General features: G+C 34.9%; 1 protein-coding gene across 3 annotated transcripts in view; it reads left to right on the top strand.

The window, feature by feature from the left end:
• Csmd3 (CUB and Sushi multiple domains 3) overlaps positions 1-19,199 on the top strand; it is a 1,108,856-nt gene that overhangs the window by 939,294 nt on the left and 150,363 nt on the right. For 2 of the 3 annotated variants that reach the window (XM_076835403.2, XM_076835402.2), the window contains 3 exons: positions 6,831-6,944; positions 7,451-7,546; positions 9,082-9,285. In XM_076835403.2, the coding sequence (XP_076691518.2) occupies positions 6,831-6,944; positions 7,451-7,546; positions 9,082-9,285 (414 nt within the window). The remainder of the gene's footprint in view (positions 1-6,830; positions 6,945-7,450; positions 7,547-9,081; positions 9,286-19,199) is intronic. The other variant, XM_076835404.2, reaches the window with a different exon arrangement.

Below are 19,199 nucleotides of genomic sequence, written 5' to 3'. Positions count from 1 at the left end.
TAGTTATTTCAATGGCACAAAAATTAAATGTGACTTCTTAAAGTTTCTGGATTTCTTAGACAACATTGAAAAATAATTATTCACTCACTAGCTGAAGAACAGGAGAGCAGACTTTATTCAAGATTATCAGTATAGGTATAGAAAATATTATAATGGAGTTTTGCAGTAGGAGAGAGAGATTGAGCTCCACTCTAAATACAACAAGGAGAAGTGGGAATTTATAGCCAAGGTATAGGATAGGTCTTAGTAAGAGAAAAACGACTGAACAGAAACTTCAGGGGTAGTTGAAGATTGTGTCAATGTTAAGTTAGGGTCGTCAGATAACTCCTGAGAAACAATGGGAGATAAAATGTGATCATTTGAAGATGAAGGATTCTAGACAGATTCTTACTAAGAATGGACAAGACAAGGAAAGGCACAGAAATAAAAGAATCAAGACCTCGTCCGAAAATTAAGAGAATCATGATCAAAGTTTGATCAAGGAGATCAACTTTGCCTGTGCTGGTTAAACACTTTGGCAGAATAGGATTTAGTGGGAAAGGAGGCTTTAACTTCTCATTGTTCCAACCTGGTTGTGTAGCTCAGTGATAGAGCCCTTGTCTAGCATGTGAGAGCTCCTGATTTGCATCCCAGTACAGGATAGCAAAAAACCTCTTGATATTCAAAGCAAATGACCACCCCATGGGCTTTAATCAACTTTACTGCATTATGTTATACTGCAGGTGCTACCATTTCTGTGGGTTCTTAAACTTTCTATCAGAAGAATCAGGCTGAGGCACAGTAATACAGAAACAAGGCTCTTTATTCTTATGATCTAGAACAAGGGAGATAGTACGTGGGGGACAGAAACCCCAAGCTAACTCAATTAAGAAGCAAGTAGTGAAAAAGCATTTTTGTGTTTCTAAGGTAGGCAGGGACCTGATCTCTCAACATCACTTCATACAGAAGGAGAGCTTCACCTACATCTGTGTTCTCCTCATCATGGGTCTCCACTTGTAGCATGTCTCATTTTCATCTTAGATCTCCTCCCCAGAGTGTGTTTTGTACTATGTGAATGAGTAAAGATTAAAAATAAGTTATGTTCGCATCTAATATGTGCATGTACTTGCCCCTTATAACTCAGAAACAGCCAAATGTGGTTGCACACATCTGTAATCCCAGCAGCTTAGGAGGCTGAGACAAGAGATCACAAATTCAAGGCCAGCCCTAAGCAGTTTAGCAAGACCCTGTCTCAAGATAAAAATGAAAAGGGCTGAGAATGTAGTGTAGCAGTAAATTGCCCCTGGGCTTAATACCCAGTACCCCCCAAAAATGGGGACTGGGGAAGTGACCCAGTGGTTAAGCCCCCTGGGTTCAATCCCAGGTGCCAAAAATGAAAAGAAAAAAAAACAAACAACAACAACAAAAAAAACCAAAACACCTCAGAAAACAATCTCATCCCCACATCAATCTGAAAGACACAAGATGAATACCTAGTAAAGTCAAACAAGTATGGGTCTTTATTTCTTAGATTAACTGACAATTTGTTTGATTTTTGTTTTCTTTGGCCCTTATTTCCTGGTGTATTTGCTGCCCCTGCTAACCCTGTAAGAATCTTTCTCACAGGCAGCCACCATACTGTTTGACAACAAAGATGCTCTTAGTGTGACTGTTGTTCTATAGTGAGCATTCCAACAGTTTAACTATGCTAGTGCTCAGGAGTTTCTTCATGTCTTCCCAAGCACTGTGTCAGCATTTATTGATTTACACTTAGAATGCCTTAATTAAACAAAATGGACAAATAATCAGGATTTAAAGGAATGTGCTCTAAGGAAAAAGGATTAAATATAATTTGGTATAGGAAACAATTGCTTATTCTAACTTAAATAAAATAAAACTTGTATCATGCAAACCTTCCCAATATATGGTGCCTTTTATTTTATAAAAATAAGAACAGAAGACACAATGCCTTGTTTCATTCTGTGTTTGCTTGCTCATGGAGAAACAAATGCACTAGAACAAAATTTTTAAGTTGTGATGAACATTTTATGAATATGAACAAAATTAGAGATTTCCTTTATGTGATTTAAGCAGACTTAAAAGTAATTCTTAAAAATATAAACAATATGTTTCTCCCCTAACTCTGTTTCTTAGAATAAGGTAGAGGACTTGTATTGAAGAATGAATTTGAATGTGTGATGAGTATAGCAATAACCTGCATGGGAAGATGTACCCCAAATGCCTGTTGTTGTTTTATAATTCATTTGATTGGCTAATATGACATTCCATAGGTAGAATAAAATCTGGCATCTTTCCATAGGTAGAATAAAGATAAACTGTCATTTATTTTTTTAATTAATTTATTTATTCTAATTAGGTATATATGACAGCAGAATGCACTTTGATTCATTGTACCCAGTTTTTTTTAGTTGTACACTATGTAGAGTCGCACCATTTGTGTCTTCATGCATGTACTTAGGGTAATGATGTTCATCTCATTCCACCATCTTTCCTGCCCCAAGCCCCCTCCCCTTTGCCCAATCTAATTTCCTCATTCTTTCCATGCCCCCCCCCACTCATTATGAATCAGCATCCACTTATCAGAGAGAACATTGGGCCTTTGGGCTTGGGGGATTGGTTTACTTTGCTTAGCATGATATTCTCCAACTCCATCCATTTACATCATTTTATTCTCTTTTAATGCTGAGTAATATTCCATTGTGTATATATACCACAGTTTCTTTATCTACTCATCTATTGAAGGGCATCTAGGTTGCTTCCACAGTTTAGCTATTATGAATTGAGCTGCTATAAACATTGATGTGGCTGAGTTACTGTAGTAGGATGATTTTTAGTCCTTTGAGTATAGAGTGAGAAGTGGGATAGCTGGGTCAAATGATGGTTCCATTCCAACATTTCTAAGGAATCTCCATACTGGATAATCCACCATTTTAACAAAGGTCATTATAATGAATGGGGTCTAAGAGTAGGGATCCTATCTATATTGGTCACCTTTTGAACGACAGTATTTAATTTGGATCCTTGTTGTTTTAGTCACCTTTTTTTGCTACTGTAATTTAAAGACCTGACCAGAATTATTGTAGAGGAGGAAGAGTTTATTTAGGGACTCAAGGTTTCAGAGTTCTCAATCCATAGAAGGCCAGCTCTATTCCTCAGGGCTTGAGGTAAAGCTGAACATCATGGCAGAAGAGTAGGAAGGAGAGAAGATACTCAATGATGATGAGAGACCAGAGAGAAAGTTTCCACTTACCAGTTACAAAATATATACCCCAAAGCCACACTTCCAATGCCCACCTGCTCCAGCTACACCCCATCTGCCTTTAGTTACCACTCAGTTAATCCCTATGGGGGATTAATTCACTGATTGGATTAAGGTTATCATAACCCAATCATTTCTCCTCTAAACCTTCTTGCATTGTCTCACACATGAGCTTTTGGGGGACACCCTCCCATCCAAACCATAACATTTGTACTTTGTAGAATTGAATCAACTAGTATTAGTTAAATTAATAAAATCTATTATAGAATGAACTGAAGGAAAACAAGAGTCAGAAATGGTTTCAGGTGTAAAACTAAATTATTAGTAACTGGCTTATTTGTAGGGGTATTTTACATAGCAAGGGTAGTTTTAGAGATAAAAGGATTATCCAGTCATTAGGTTGGGATATCTGTTTCTAGATTAATGTTAAAAGATATTTTTTTTTTTCAAAAAAGAGGGCATAATCAGAACTTTCACAAAAATAAAAAATATACATATATTAAATATTTTAGTAACTCCCAGTAAAATAATAAGAGACACAGTAAGATGTTTCAATGGTTCAAAAGAGAATTCAACTGAATGATAGATGACTAATACAGAAATAGGTGGCTAGATTGGATAGATAGGTAGGTAGGTAGATTAAATAGGTAAAATGAATTTACAAATAGGTGAAAATTGATTGTTTAGAAATCCATTGCATACACCATAGTCCCCATGAATACAGATGACCCTCGCATGCTAGACAACAACTTGCTTAACAAAAATTTGCCAGTAGAGCTGGACATGGTGGCACAGGCCTGTAGTCACAGCTATTGGGAGACTGAGACAGGAGTATCACTTGAGCCCAGGATCTCAGGACCAGCCTGGGCAAAATAGGGAAACTCCATCTCAAAAACAAAAGAAAAGACAACAAAACAGCAGTAATTCCTTGGTCCTCTTTAAAGTCTCTCCTAGTTTTCTATCAATTTCAACCAGGCAAAGGACATTCAGAACATTTTAGAAATAAAAGACCTTCTGTCTACACATAAGAAAATGGACTAATTAGCAAACAGAATGGGGAAGCAAAACTGAAGGATACCACATAATTTTTTAAATTTCTGACTAAGAAGAGAGGATTTAATTCAGAATCATAATGCATTTTTAAATGAGATGATAATCTGATGATGTATAGGAAATAAGATCACTATGCAAGTATTGTTGATTTTCATGCTATAAAATAATTTATTAAATGTCTCCTTATAATGATATTTCATATAATAATTCATTATTCTCCCAGAAAAATTTTTTTAACAAATACTAACTTTTTTTTAGGATTTTTAATTTAAAATGTCCACTGCTCATGTTAATGCAGAATCAGGTCATAGTTAAGGAAAACTGGTTTGCTTAGTGCTTAATATGGCAATATTCAAAATTTCACTCCCCTTTCTCAACTTTCTCTACCCTCATCTCAGAGTAATTGGAATAAATTACAAACATGACTTCCTAACAATGCTCAAAAGACTATGCCCTACATTTTTCTTTACTTAACATGATACAAAAATACAGCAATAATGGTTGTATCATTAACAGTTATGGTTTCAATACATTCAATATACAGTTGAAAATTGGTCTATCTGTACAGAAGCAATAATTCATAAGTACAGGCCTAAATACAAGAAGAAAATAAGGGGAGTTTTTGGTTTTTTCCTTAGAGAAAGCTCTTAGATAATTGTATTATGGTTGTTATTGATGTTTGTAAATGTAGTGGTTTGCTTGGAAATTAATCGTTTTTCTTAATTAAATCCTTGAGATATTTAGGGAGAATAAGTAAAGGATGTTGAATTTTCATTTCTTTTAATGATTTCCCCTCAAAATATTCGAGAAATAATAAGTTCTCTGTCAAGACCCTTGTTGTACAATGTACTTGATAGAATAAATTTCTTGTGATTAAAGTAGCACCGTTTTGTTTTTGTTTTGTTTAGTTTTGGTCACTTGATAAAGCTATACCAACATGTGCATTAAAATAGAATTTTGTATTCAAAGATACATTTGAAAACAAATCATCCAAACACCAATAATACAAAAACTGAAAACGAAACCTTTCTTAATCTATATTTTAATAGTTTGGGATTTAGGGGACTAAATTCAGGATCTTTTAAAAGGTCTGAGCTCAAAATATTTTATATGATCATTAAAGCAATTCACTGCATGTATCTGGTTTAATGGAAATATAAATTTTCATGACTTCTAGGGAATATTTTAAGGAGGAGTATTTACAAATTAAGCACTTCAGTGTTCTGAAATTGGTTGAAAGCAATGACCCTACAACTCTTACTATGTTGATTTTTGTTTTTTACTCCACAAAGAACTGGACTGAGATCACCAGCTTATTTTTGCAGGCAAAAAGAAAGATATTAAAAGATAAAAAAAAAAAAATACTGCATCTTTGCTTACAGTATTATGTATAACCTGTATTCATATGTAAAACTCAGCATGGTTGAAGTGAACTAGATTGTTTTAGAAGGGGACAGAAAAGGATGTCCATTACCTTGACTTGACATATAAAATATTAATGTTTAATTTAATTAAAATAATGTGATTTTTCTTTATCAAAGTTATTTTGGCTTTTATCTTATTAAACTTTAAAAAAATATATATTCATACTCTTTTAAACCCCTCACAGTTTTTCTATCCAGTGAAGTTTTAAAAATAATGATTGAAACCCATGGAAAAAATTTTTGGGCACCAAACACAAATTGATTTTGACTCTGGAATGGCTTCTTTCTTTGAAGATATAGTTGGGGTAGATTTTGCATGTAAATTTAATTTGTAATGAAAGACAAGTACAACGTGAAGTAAATGAGTCTCTCACAGAGCTCTTTTGGTACATATTTCAGTACTGTGCTTACCAAGCAAAAGTAATCATTTTATGAAATTTTTATAATTTCAGTTGCTAAGGAATGATAAATCATATTTCTTTATTTTGGCAGAGATTAATAATACAAGCTAAGAAATCATTTTTAGTGTAGAATGTAAATTAAACACTAAAACACTATCTCTGACAAGTATCATGTTGATCTATTTTCAGAAAAACTATTTGGACATTTTAAGAGAGGAAAAAAAAAAAGAAACCCTGAATGACAGCTATCTCATCTAAAGGAGGAGAAAAAAAATTAGAAAAAGAGAAGAGAGTCACAAAGTGAAAAGAATCAAACTGCCATTGGGAAAAAAATCAAAAAATAGTTATTTTAAGTACTAATCACCAACCTTATGATTTCTGATCTAAATTAAATGCTATGCCTATTTTATATTTTAAAAATAGTCTTCTTAAAATTTTATTGATTTTAGGCCATGGTCATTATCTTTTTGACCTGAAATACTTGTGTTGGGAATATCAACCAATTGGCACTTATCCCCTTTTAAAGGTTAAAAAAAAAAATAAAAAATAAAAAGAAAGATGACTATTATATTGTAATACTTTGTTCTCTCTCTCCTCCTCTTTCTATTTTTTTTTTTGTTTTGTTTTTTGTTTTTTGTTTTCATTTTTGGATGGTTGGTGATTTGTTTGCTTCTCCTGGTTCCTGTTGATCAGTGGTGTTTGGCCAGTTTGTATTTTTCCAGACATCACTCCACGATGTTGTTGAGGTGTTTGATGGGCCAACTCAGCAATCTTCTCTGTTATCTTCCCTCTCAGGATCCCATTCAGGTATCCTTTAATAGAACTGCCATGCATCAGCTATTGATTAAAGACTGACTTTGATTAGTATTATAGAGAAAGCTGAGATTTATATCATCCATATTACAAATGAAGTAAACTGAAAATAGAATCATATATTTATATATATTTTAAGAATAGAAACACAACTTGACAGTAATACAGAAGCTTGAGAAAAATATAATCGACTATTTTCTGAGATTGTAATCAAGTAAATATATTTAATCACAATATGTGGTGCTTAATGTAATATAAAATATTTAAACATTCTTTGAAGAATGAGTTAGTCTGTATCAAAATGTAATTAAAGCCTTCTGATAAAAAGATAGCAACTTAAGCTTTACCCAAAGAAAATATATTGTTAGTGGTAGGATAGTTTAAAGCAATTTAATAGAACATAGATTGAAATTTTCAAGTGACAGTGTAAAATAATATAATTTGTTAGGTTTACTGAATGAAATTATTTATGATATCTTAGTGTTTGTTTTGTTGAGTAGGAGAATCACTTCCACTGAGTTCAGGTAATCAGATCACAATTCGATTTACTTCAGTTGGACCAATAACAGCTAAGGGATTTCACTTTGTTTATCAAGGTAAGTGCCCTGTAGTCTAGAAACACACTAAGGAATGATATCAATTTCCATGCTGTGTTCCAAGCTATTGAACGATGTGATACTCATAACCATATAGGAGAGATAAAAGCTTTTTTTTTTTTTTTAAAGTAGTTTTACCCCGTTTCCCATATTCCCCACTCCACTACAAGGACATTGTCACTTTTACCAAAGTAAAAAAGAAATATTGCTTCCATTATCATTCTCCATTTAAATGTCTGATTTTCCTTCCCTCCTAGAATACTGTTTTCAAAACATCACTGTTTTTCTGTTAATTGTTCACTCTCTATATTTTCTATTTTCCTTGTAGTCTAGCACATTAAATGTACAAATTTTTGTCCTGATATATTTAAACATGCTAAGAAAATCATGACTGTATTCTAAAATTATACTTTCTCATTCTCTCAAGAGAATTGAAACTTTCCTTATGATTTATAAAGATTTTGCACAATTAGAATTTCATTTAGACAGCTTTTTCTTGCCTTATGTAAACAATCTTTCATGTTATCATTAAACTAAATTAAAGACTATCATTTGAAATATTTTGTTTGAATTATGTATGATCATGTAGGAGTTATTCTCAAATGTACCTTGAACTTTATTCCTGATAAATTTATAAACATTATTTGTTGTTCTTATTAAACTCCTATCCACCTTATCAATAGGCTATATTATTGTTTTATTTTTAATCATAGTTCCCCATGTAAACAACTTGTATTATGAATTTAACAAGGCACTATAAAAATTTAGTTATCATTACTCAAGTTACAGAAGAGAAATTGATCTACTTGAAATTCATTGTATCATTTCTTTGGATTGTTGTCAATCTCTTTAATCACATTCGTATGTGTTTTAAAAAGAAAAAACATCCTGTTATCATTCTTTTTTACTGATTTTTTAAAAAGGCACAAATGAAAGATATAAAGTCTAAAACCAATTTCAAATTTGATATTTATGATTGTTGACATAAAACCTTCTATTGTTGTTAATCTGTCTGACTTATATATTGAATGTAATTATTGTCTTCATCAATAACAAGTTTTGAAAACAAAGTTTGTAAACATGCTATAATAAATAAAATGCATCTAGAAATTTATGTTCTTACAGAAAATATGCTGAAAAAAATTGTACTAAAAAACTACTTCATATAAACTGACACATACTTTTTGAATTTGAAATCCCAAGTTAAAAAAAAAAACCTCATTTTTGATGACATAAATTTCAATACCTAAAATTGTTTTATTGTATTAATAAGAATTTGAAAAAAAAATAGAAAAAATAATTGATGTTGTTTAAAGTATCAAAAGAAAAACTTTTAAAACAAAAATCTTGATGACAATGACAATATTCATTTCAAATTGTATTTTATTTTGTGTGGAATTTAAAACTTAGAAATATATTCAAGTTATTAATTCGAGTTCTGACAAAAATGGATTTCTTTTGAACTGTTTAAATAGTAACATTTTGAAATTTGTCTAATGCATGTGAAATTAAAACCAACAATTATCTCTACACAGCTGTTCCTAGAACAAGTTCTACACAATGCAGTTCTGTTCCTGAACCAAGATTTGGAAGAAGAATTGGCAATGAATTTGCAGTGGGTTCCTTGGTTCTTTTTGAATGTAATGCAGGATATATTCTCCACGGATCCATAGCAATTAGGTGTGATACAGTGCCCAATTCTTTGGCCCAGTGGAATGATTCTTTACCTACCTGTATTGGTGAGTGTATTAATTTATATTAATATTGTTCTATGAGTGTACATAATGTTTTACCAAGTTTTTCAATTATTTCTTACATTGGCAGATAAAATTACATGCATTTATTATGTATAACATGATGTTTTGAAGTATACAAGTTTCATATTTTTCTGTTATTAATAATACTGAACTTTTTTTATATACCTCTTGGCCATTTGTATATCTTCTTTTAAGAAATGCCGATTTAGATATAGTACCCATTTTTTATTGAATTATTTTATTTTTTGATTTTTGCTATTCAGTTTTGTGAGTTTTTTTTATATTCTGAATACTAACCCCTTATCCTATGTAAAATTTACAAATATTTTCTTTTATTCATATGATGATTATTTCCTGAGCAGACACTTCTTAGTTTAATGTAATCACATCTGTCTTTGTTCTTTTTGCTCAAGATGCTTAGGTTATTTGTATATTTTTGTTTTCACACAAATTTGGGGAAACAATCCTAAAAAAAGATTGAAATCAATCTACATATTGGTTTGTGTAGTATGAATATTTTAATAGAGTTCATTCTTTTAATCTCTGTACTTAGCAAATCTTTTCATTTTTCTGTGTCATTGATGTAGGATGAGGCTGGACACCTGAGAAATTTTCAGGAAGCAGGTTTATTTAAGCTGCAGTGTTCCACAGGTGCTAATGCATAAAAATCTCAGAACCCCACGTCTGAAATTTTTTTTAGATTTATACTCAGTGGGGTGGTTACATGACAGCTACTCTTTGTCCCATATTTTCAGCCAGACAAAGATTTCACAAGTTTTTACCAAGGAAAACAGAAATAATAATTTTGCATAGCAGCAAACTTGATCCGCAGACTCAACTTTTACAGGAAAGATTAACCAAGCCTTTATAACAAAGAGGAAGCTTCAAACCACTATGAGCTCTCTGCAGAAATCTTGCTTACACTCTTTGTAAAGATTTTGTTTACTAGGAGAGAAGCATATACTTACAGTTATGGTGGGGGTCTCTTTGGTGGGGAGGGGGAGGGTAACCTGGTGGGTGCATCATCATCTTCAATTTCTTTTTTTTTTTTTTTTATGGAATTTTAATTTATTTTATTATTTTTTTATTTTTTTATTGGTTGTTCAAAACCCTACAAAGCTCTTGACATATCATACTTCATACATTAGCATACATTAGCTTCAAGTGAGTTATGAACTCCCTTTTTTACCCCAAGTACAGATTGCAGAATCACATGGGTTACACATCCACATTTTTACATAATACCATAATAGTAACTGTTGTATTCTGCTACCTTTCCTATCCTCTACTATCCCCCCTCCCCTCCCCTCCCATATTCTCTCTCTACCCCTTCTACTGTAATTCATTTCTCACCTTGTTTATTTTCCCATTCCACTTACAACCTCTTATATGTAATTTAGTATAACAATGAGGGTCTCCCTCTGTTTCCATGCAATTCCCCTTTTCTCTCCCTTTCCCTCCCACCTCATGTCTCTGTTTAATGTTAATCTTTTCTTCCTGCTCTTCCTCCCTGCTTTATTCTTAGTTGCTCTCATTATATCAAAGATGACATTTGGTATTTGTTTTTTAGGGATTGGCTAGCTTCACTAAGCATAATCTGCTCTAGTGCCATCCATTTCCCTGCAAATTCCAAGATTTTGTCATTTTTTAGTGCTGCGTAATACTCCATGGTGTATAGATGCCACATTTTTTTAATCCATTCATCCATTGAAGGGCATCTGGGTTGGTTCCACAATCTAGCTATTGTAAATTGTGCTGCTATGAACATCGATGTGGCAGTATCCCTGTAATACGCTCTTTTAAGGTCTTCAGGGAATAGTCCGAGAAGGGCAATAGCTGGGTCAAATGGTGGTTCCATTCCCAGCTTTCCCAGGAATCTCCATACTGCTTTCCAAATTGGCCGCACCAATTTGCAGCCCCACCAGCAATGTACAAGAGAACCCTTTTCCCCACATCCTCGCCAGCACTTGTTGTTGTTTGATTTCATAATGGCTGCCAATCTTACTGGAGTGAGATGGTATCTTAGGGTGGTTTTGATTTGCATTTCTCTGACTGCTAGAGATGATGAGCATTTTTTCATGTACTTGTTGATTGATTGTATGTCCTCCTCTGAGAAGTTTCTGTTCAGGTCCTTGGCCCATTTGTTGATTGGGTTATTTGTTATCTTATTGTCTAATTTTTTGAGTTCTTTGTATATTCTGGATATTAGGGCTCTATCTGATGTGTGAGGAGTAAATATTTGTTCCCATGATGTAGGCTCCCTATTTACTTCTCTTATTGTTTCTCTTGCTGTGAAAAAACTTTTTTAGTTTAAGTAAGTCCCATTTGTTGATTCTTGCTATTAACTCTTGTGCTATGGGTGTCCTATTAAGGAATTTGGAGCCCGACCCCACTATATGTAGATCGTAGCCAACTCTTTCTTCTATCAGACGCAGAGTCTCTGATTTGATATCAAGGTCTTTGATCCATTTTGAGTTAACTTTTGTGCATGGTGAGAGGAGGGGGTTCAGTTTCATTTTGTTGCATATGGATTTCCAGTTTTCCCAACACCATTTGTTGAAGATGCTATCCTTCCTCCATTGCATGTTTTTAGCCCCTTTATCAAATATAAGATAGTTGTAACTTTGTGGATTGGTCTCTGTGTCCTCTATTCTGTACCATTGGTCCACCCGCCTGTTTTGGTACCAGTACCATGCTGTCTTTGTTACTATTGCTCTGTAATATAGTTTGAAATCTGGTATCGCTATACCGCCTGATTCGCACTTCCTGCTTAGAATTGCTTTTGCTATTCTGGGTCTTTTATTTTTCCATATGAATTTCATGATTGCTTTATCTATTTCTACAAGCAATGCCTTTGGGATTTTGATTGGCATTGCATTAAACCTATATAGAACTTTTGGTAATATCGCCATTTTGATGATGTTAGTTCTGCCTATCCATGAACAGGGTATATTTTTCCATCTTCTAAGATCTTCTTCTACTTCTCTCTTTAGGGTTCTGTAGTTTTCATTGTATAAATCTTTCACCTCTTTTGTTAGGTTGATTCCCAAGTATTTTATTTTTTTTGAGGATATTGTGAATGGAGTGGTTTTCCTCATTTCCATTTCAGAAGTTTTGTTGCTGATATACAGGAATGCCTTTGATTTATGCGTGTTGATTTTATATCCTGCTACTTTGCTGAATTCATTTATTAGTTCTAGTAGTTTTTTTGTAGACCCTTTTGGGTCTTCTAGGTATAAAATCATGTCATCCGCAAATAATGATAATTTAAGTTCTTCTTTTCCAATTTTTGCGCCTTTAATTTCTTTTGTCTGTCTAATTGCTCTGGCCAGTGTTTTGAGAACTATATTGAATAGAAGTGGTGATAGAGGGCATCCCTGTCTTGTTCCAGATTTTAGAGGGAATGCCTTCAATTTTTCTCCATTCAGAATGATGCTAGCCTGAGGCTTAGCATAGATAGCTTTTACAATGTCAAGGTAATTTCCTGTTATCCCTAGTTTTTCTAATGTTTTGAACATAAAGGGATGCTGTATTTTGTCGAATGCTTTTTCTGCGTCTATCGAGATGATCATATGGTTCTTATCTTTAAGTCTATTGATGTGGTGAATAACATTTATTGATTTCCGTATATTGAACCATCCTTGCATCCCAGGGATGAATCCTACTTGATCATGGTGCACAATTTTTTTGATGTGCCTTTGTATCCGATTCGCCAGAATTTTATTGAGGATTTTTGCATCTAGGTTCATCAGGGATATTGGTCTGTAATTTTCTTTCTTTGAGGTGTCTTTGTCTGGTTTCGGAATCAACGTGATGTTGGCCTCATAGAATGAATTTGGAAGAGCTCTCTCTTTTTCTATTTCCTGAAATAACTTGAAAAGTATTGGTATTAATTCTTCTTTAAAAGTTTTGTAAAACTCCGCTGTATACCCATCCGGTCCTGGGCTTTTCTTGGTGGGTAGTCTCTTGATTGCTTCTTCAATTTCCTCCATTGATATTGGTCTGTTCAAATTGTGTGTATCCTCCTGACTCAGTCTGGGCAAATCATATGTCTTAAGAAATTTATCGATGTCTTCACTATCTTCTATTTTATTGGAATATAGGTTTTCAAAATAATTTCTAATTGTCTTCTGTATTTCTGTAGCATCTGTTGTGATATTGCCTTTTTCATCCCGTATGTTAGTAATTTGAGTTCTCTCTCTTCTTCTCTTCGTTAGCATGGCTAAGGGTCTGTCAATCTTGTTTATTTTTTCGAAGAACCAACTTTTAGTTTTGTTGATTTTTTCAATAGTTTCTTTTGTTTCAATTTCGTTGATTTCCGCTCTGATTTTAATTATTTCTTGCCTTCTGCTGCATTTGCTGTTGTTTTGTTCTTCCTTTTCCAGGGCTTTGAGATGAAGTGTGAGCTCATTTATTTGTTGGTTTTTCTTTTTTTTGAGGAATGACCTCCAGGCAATGAATTTCCCTCTTAAAACTGCTTTCATTGTGTCCCATAGATTCCGATAAGTTGTGTCTGTATTTTCATTTATCTCTAAGAATTTTTTGATTTCCTCCTTTATGTCTTCTGTAACCCATTGATCATTCAGTAACATATTGTTCATTTTCCATGTGATATAGGATTTTCCCATCCTTCTTTTATCATTGATTTCCAGTTTCATTCCATTATGATCAGATAAAATGCATGGTATTATCTCCACCCCTTTATATTTACTGAGGTTTGCCCTATGGCATAATATATGGTCTATTTTTGAGAAGGATCCATGTGCTGCTGAGAAAAAAGTGTATCCACTTGATGATGGTTGATATATTCTATATACGTCAGTTAAGTCTAGGTTATTGATTGTGTTATTTAGATCTATAGTTTCTTTATTCAACTTTTGTTTGGAGGATCTGTCCAATGGTGAGAGAGGTGTGTTGAAGTCACCCATAATTATTGTATTGTGGTCTATTTGATTCTTGAACTTGAGGAGAATTTGTTTTATGAACGTCGCAGCACCATTATTTGGTGCATAAATATTGATAATTGTTATGTCTTGTTGGTGAATGGTTCCTTTTAACAGTATATAATGGCCTTCCTTATCCCTTTGGATTAACTTAGTCTTGAAGTCGATTTTGTTCGATATGAGGATGGCCACACCTGCTTGTTTGCGAGGACCGTGTGCATGGTATATTTTTTCCCAACCTTTCACCTTCAGCCTGTGTATGTCTTTTCCTGTCAGATGTGTCTCCTGGAGGCAGCATATTGTTGGATTTGTTTTTTTAATCCATGTTACCAGTCTATGTCGCTTTATTGGAGAGTTTAAACCATTAATGTTTAGAGTTACTATTGCTATATGGTTTGTACTTCCATCCATGTTTGATTATTTGTCTCTCTCTCTTTTTTTTTTTTTTTTAATTTAGTTTATTTCTCCATGATTAGCTTTCCCCCCTCCGTCAGTCTTTACTGGGGCACTTCCCACTGTTGGCTTTGGTTATTGTTTCTCATTTCTTCCTCGTGTAGTGTTTTGCTCAAGATATTCTGCAATGCTGGTTTTCTGGCTGCAAATTCTTTTAGCTTTTGTTTATCATGAAAGATTTTTATTTCGTTGTCGTACCTGAAGCTTAATTTTCCTGGATACAGAATTCTTGGTTGGCATCCATTGTCTTTCAGTGTTTGAAATACGTTGTTCCAGGATCTTCTCGCTTTCAGTGTCTGAGATAAAAAATCCGCTGTTAACCTTATTGGTTTACCCCTGAATGTAATCTGCCTCCTTTCTCTTGTAGCTTTTAATATTTTCTCTTTGTTCTGTATATTGGATATCTTCATAACAATGTGTCTTGGTGTTGGTCTACTTTGATTTTGTATGCTCGGTGTTCTGTATGCATCTACAATTTGTATATCTGTTTCCTTTTTTATTTCTGGAAAGTTTTCTGTAATTATTTCATGTAGTAGATTACACATTCCCTTGGTTTGAATTTCTGTGCCTTCCTCTATCCCGATCACTCTTAAATTTGGTTTTTTAATGTTATCACATATCTCTTGGATGCTTCTCTCGTGATTTTTAACCAGCCTATCAGAGTTGGCTAGACTCTTTTCAAGATGATATATTTTGTCTTCATTATCTGACGTTCTGGCTTCTACTTGCTCCACTCTGTTAGTGATACTCTCATTTGAGTTTTTAATTTGGTTTATAAGTTCCTTCATTTCTAAGATTATTGTCTGATTCTTTTTTATAATCTCTATCTCCTGATAAAGATGCTTAACTTCTTCTTTTATCTGTTTTTGTAATTCGTTCTCAATGTGTTCTTTTGCTGCTTGAATTTGCTGTCTCGTATCCTCTTTAAGGTTCCATTCCATCTGTCTAAGGTATTCCTTGAGGTCTTTATATGACCATTTTTCTGATGAATCTATATTCTCCTGGATATTTAGGCCTTCCTGCATTGTTTGTACTCCTTTCCTTCCTTGCTTTTTCATATTGCTTCTTGTTCTGTTTGACTACTGAGTTGTTGATTACTCCTATAAATTTATTTGCTGCTTGGGAGGAAAGGTATTATAGGGGGAGGGAATAAGTCACCAAAGAGAATGAGAGTAAGCAGGCAGAATTCAAGGAAGGGGGAATATGAGAATTGAAAATAAATGCAAAGACAGAAGAAAAGAAGAGAGAGAGAAAGGAAACAGAAAATTAAAAAGAATTAAAAAGAAATCATAATTGCAATAATAAAAATGAAAATTAGTATTAAAAAATAAGATAAAATGAATTTAAAAAAATTGGGGGAAAACAACAACAAAAACAAAACAAAACCAATAAAAAAAAAAATTTTAATACATGCAGTCTTTTAGACTCATCAATTCAGATTGTTAACTACAATTCTGGTATGAGAGAGATCATCCGTAGTGTGAATAAAACAGGAGACCAGAGAAAAGAAAAAAAAAAAAAAATACATGCAGTCTTAGAGTTCGATTCACTATTCTTCCAGTAGGTGGAGCTGTGCCCACCGGGCCACGCTTCTCCTCTCAGTAGGCGGGAGCCAATCGCTGTGCATCAGCTCTTCCTCCTGGACTGGGCGGGTCTCTAATCCTGAGTGCAACGGTGATGCTCACCACAATATTGGCTACACACCAAGTCTGCTGTTCCTGTGAGCCCTGTTTTCAAGAACGCCTGGGCACATTCTCCCTGTTTGCCATTCCCTTGGACCCTAAGTTTGTAGAGCTTGGGGCTGAGAACCCCCAGGGAATTTGCTTGCCCTCTGGTAGCCACGCCCCTGGAAGCTGGTGCAAGAGACCTCAGTTGTCAGCACTGGTGATAGCGGTAGCCGGAATTCCGCGCCGCGGGTCCCGCGCCACTCCTGATTCCCCCGTGCAAGAGCCGGGCGGGCGGGGCCTTTAGCAGCGCCCGGCAGGCGGGGACTGTCCACACGAGCGCGGGGTTGGGGGTTGGGGTGGTTGTTTCCAGTGCCGAACCGCCAAAGACGGCTCACGGAGCTGGGAAGGCAGGACCCAGCCTTCCGTATGCTCGCTGCAATGTGTGAGCAGCGGTTTTTCGGCTGAGCCGGCGGGACTGCGCCCCAGTGGGAGCTGTTTACACGAGCGCGGCGGGGCAGGGGTGGGGGGTGGGGGTCGTTGTTCACAGCGCCGACCCGGCGGGGGGGAGGGGGTGGTCGGATGGGGTGGTCGTTTGCAGCGCCGAACCGCCTCTGCGCTAGGCCGGCTGGGGCCCAAGCAGGCTGTGGCCGTTTGTAAGTACGCTGCAAAGTGTGGGCAGCAGCGGGAGTTCGGCGTTGGCCGTGAGTTCCTGCTGAGTTTCACTCGCTGAGATTCACTCGTCTGGGACAAAGTGACCCCTCTAATAGACTTACTAATTCCCGGCAGGTCTCCTTTCAGCGGAATTTTGCTAGAAGTCCCTCAGCAGGCTGTATGCAGGTGAATTAATGGTCCTCTCTGCTCCCGTTCCTGCGGAGGCATTGAAAGTGCTGCCTCCTTGCCGGCAGCCATGTTGGGTCCCCCCTTCAATTTCTTTTATCAGTGTTCTATAGTATTCCTTTTAAAAATCTTCTACTTGGGTTAAGTTTATTCCCAGTTTCTTTCTTATGGATATTGTAAATGGGATTGCTTTATTGCTTTAGATTTTGCTTCTAGAATAGAGCAACACTACTGACCTTTGTGTGTTGACTTTGTATCTTACAACTTTACAGATTTGTTTATTAGTTCAAACAGGTTTTCTGTAAGGTCTCTGGGATTTTCTAAATATAAGATCATGTTATATGCAGTAACAATTTGACTACCTCTTTTCCAATTTGAGAGCTCTTTTTTTTTCTTTCTCTTGTCTGATTTTTGGTTAGAACTTTTAGTACTGTCTTGAATAAAAGTGAAGGTGGGCATGTTTGTTTTCTTCCATATCCTAGAGAAAGCCTGTAACTTTTCCCCATTCAGTATTTTAAATATCATTGGAAAAATTCTGTAGATTCTTCTAGTTAGTGTTCAAAGAACCTTCATAGGCAAAGATTTCTAACCTCCACCACACAAGCTTTGAGCCACAGGTATCTAAGCAAAACTCAAGAGATTGAGGGAAAGAGTTATCATTACAATGATATAATGTTGTTTTAACAACCTAAGGTCAACACTGGGTCATCCTGGCCTGGCTGACAGGTTCTAATTGGAACTTGGTTTACAGAATTTATGGTTGATGAGCTCTGATCTTAGTCTTCTGTCTTTCCCAGGAGTCCATTCAGTGACAATTGTGAGTTTTATAGTTGCACTGTTTTTTCCTTAGGTCATTGTTTAGTTAGCATTGTTTTTTGCAGGGTTTTACTTAATAGGGTTAACCTTGCCCCTTGGTTTTGAATCCCTTAGTTTATCTATCTTCCCCCTATTGTAAAATGTATAGTTCATAGAGCTGAGATTAGGCAGATTAGTTTTGATTTAGCTGTCTTGCCAGACCTTGTATCACTGAGCATGGCTGTTGATTAACTGATTGGCTCAGACTAAGAATTTATTTTTAATATACATTTTTAATTGTTGATGGAAATTTATTTTATTCACTTATTTATATGTTGTGCTGAGAATTGAACCCAGTCCCCTACACATGCCAGGCAAGTGCTTTTAAAACTGAGCCACAACACCACCCCCAAACTAAGTATTTTCTTAAATCCCTAAACCATTTCTCATGTATAATTGCTACCTAACAACCTCAAAGTTGTTGTACGTAAAAGTTACTCTTCACAGAATATTTTTTGTGTGCATTAGCTTTGTCACTCTTTCCAACTCTAGTAATTTTTAATTCCTTGACTTCAATCCTTTTATTTGTACTCTAAAATTTATTTATTTATTTTTTATTTCTTACATACATGACAGTAGTGGAGTGCATTACATTCATAATTATCCATTCACAGCATAATTTTTCGTAACTCTTTATATAAAGTATGTTCACGTCAAATTATGCCATTATACATGAGCTCTCTTATTTTTTTTTTTTTGCATTACAATTCTTAATACACCTTTCTACCACAATTTATTATATCTCTGTTTTTATATAAGGTATGTTGACACCAAATTTACATCTTCATATATGTATTTTGTATAATGATGAATGTCTCTTTCCACTATCTCTTCTCCCTTCCTTTCCCTCGCATCCCTATTCCCTATCTAGAGGTAATTTTCCTCCCATGCTCTCCCTCCCTACCCTACTTTGAGTCATCCCCCTTATATCAGAAAACATTCAGCATTTGTTTTTTGGGGATTAGCTAACTTCATTTAGCATAATTGTCTCTAATGCCATCCATTTCCCTGCAAATGCCATGATCTTTTTATTTTTTAGTGCTGAGTAATAGTCCATTTTGTGTAAATAAATGCCACATTTTTCTTATCCATTCATCCACTGAAGGACATCTAGGTTGACTCCACAGTTTAGCTATTGTGA

This window comes from Callospermophilus lateralis, chromosome 16 (assembly GCF_048772815.1).
Source record: "Callospermophilus lateralis isolate mCalLat2 chromosome 16, mCalLat2.hap1, whole genome shotgun sequence".
NCBI classification, from domain to species: domain Eukaryota; kingdom Metazoa; phylum Chordata; class Mammalia; order Rodentia; family Sciuridae; genus Callospermophilus; species Callospermophilus lateralis.
The sequence above is the reverse complement of the archived record's forward strand: the minus strand, read 5'-3'. Positions and strand labels throughout refer to the sequence as shown.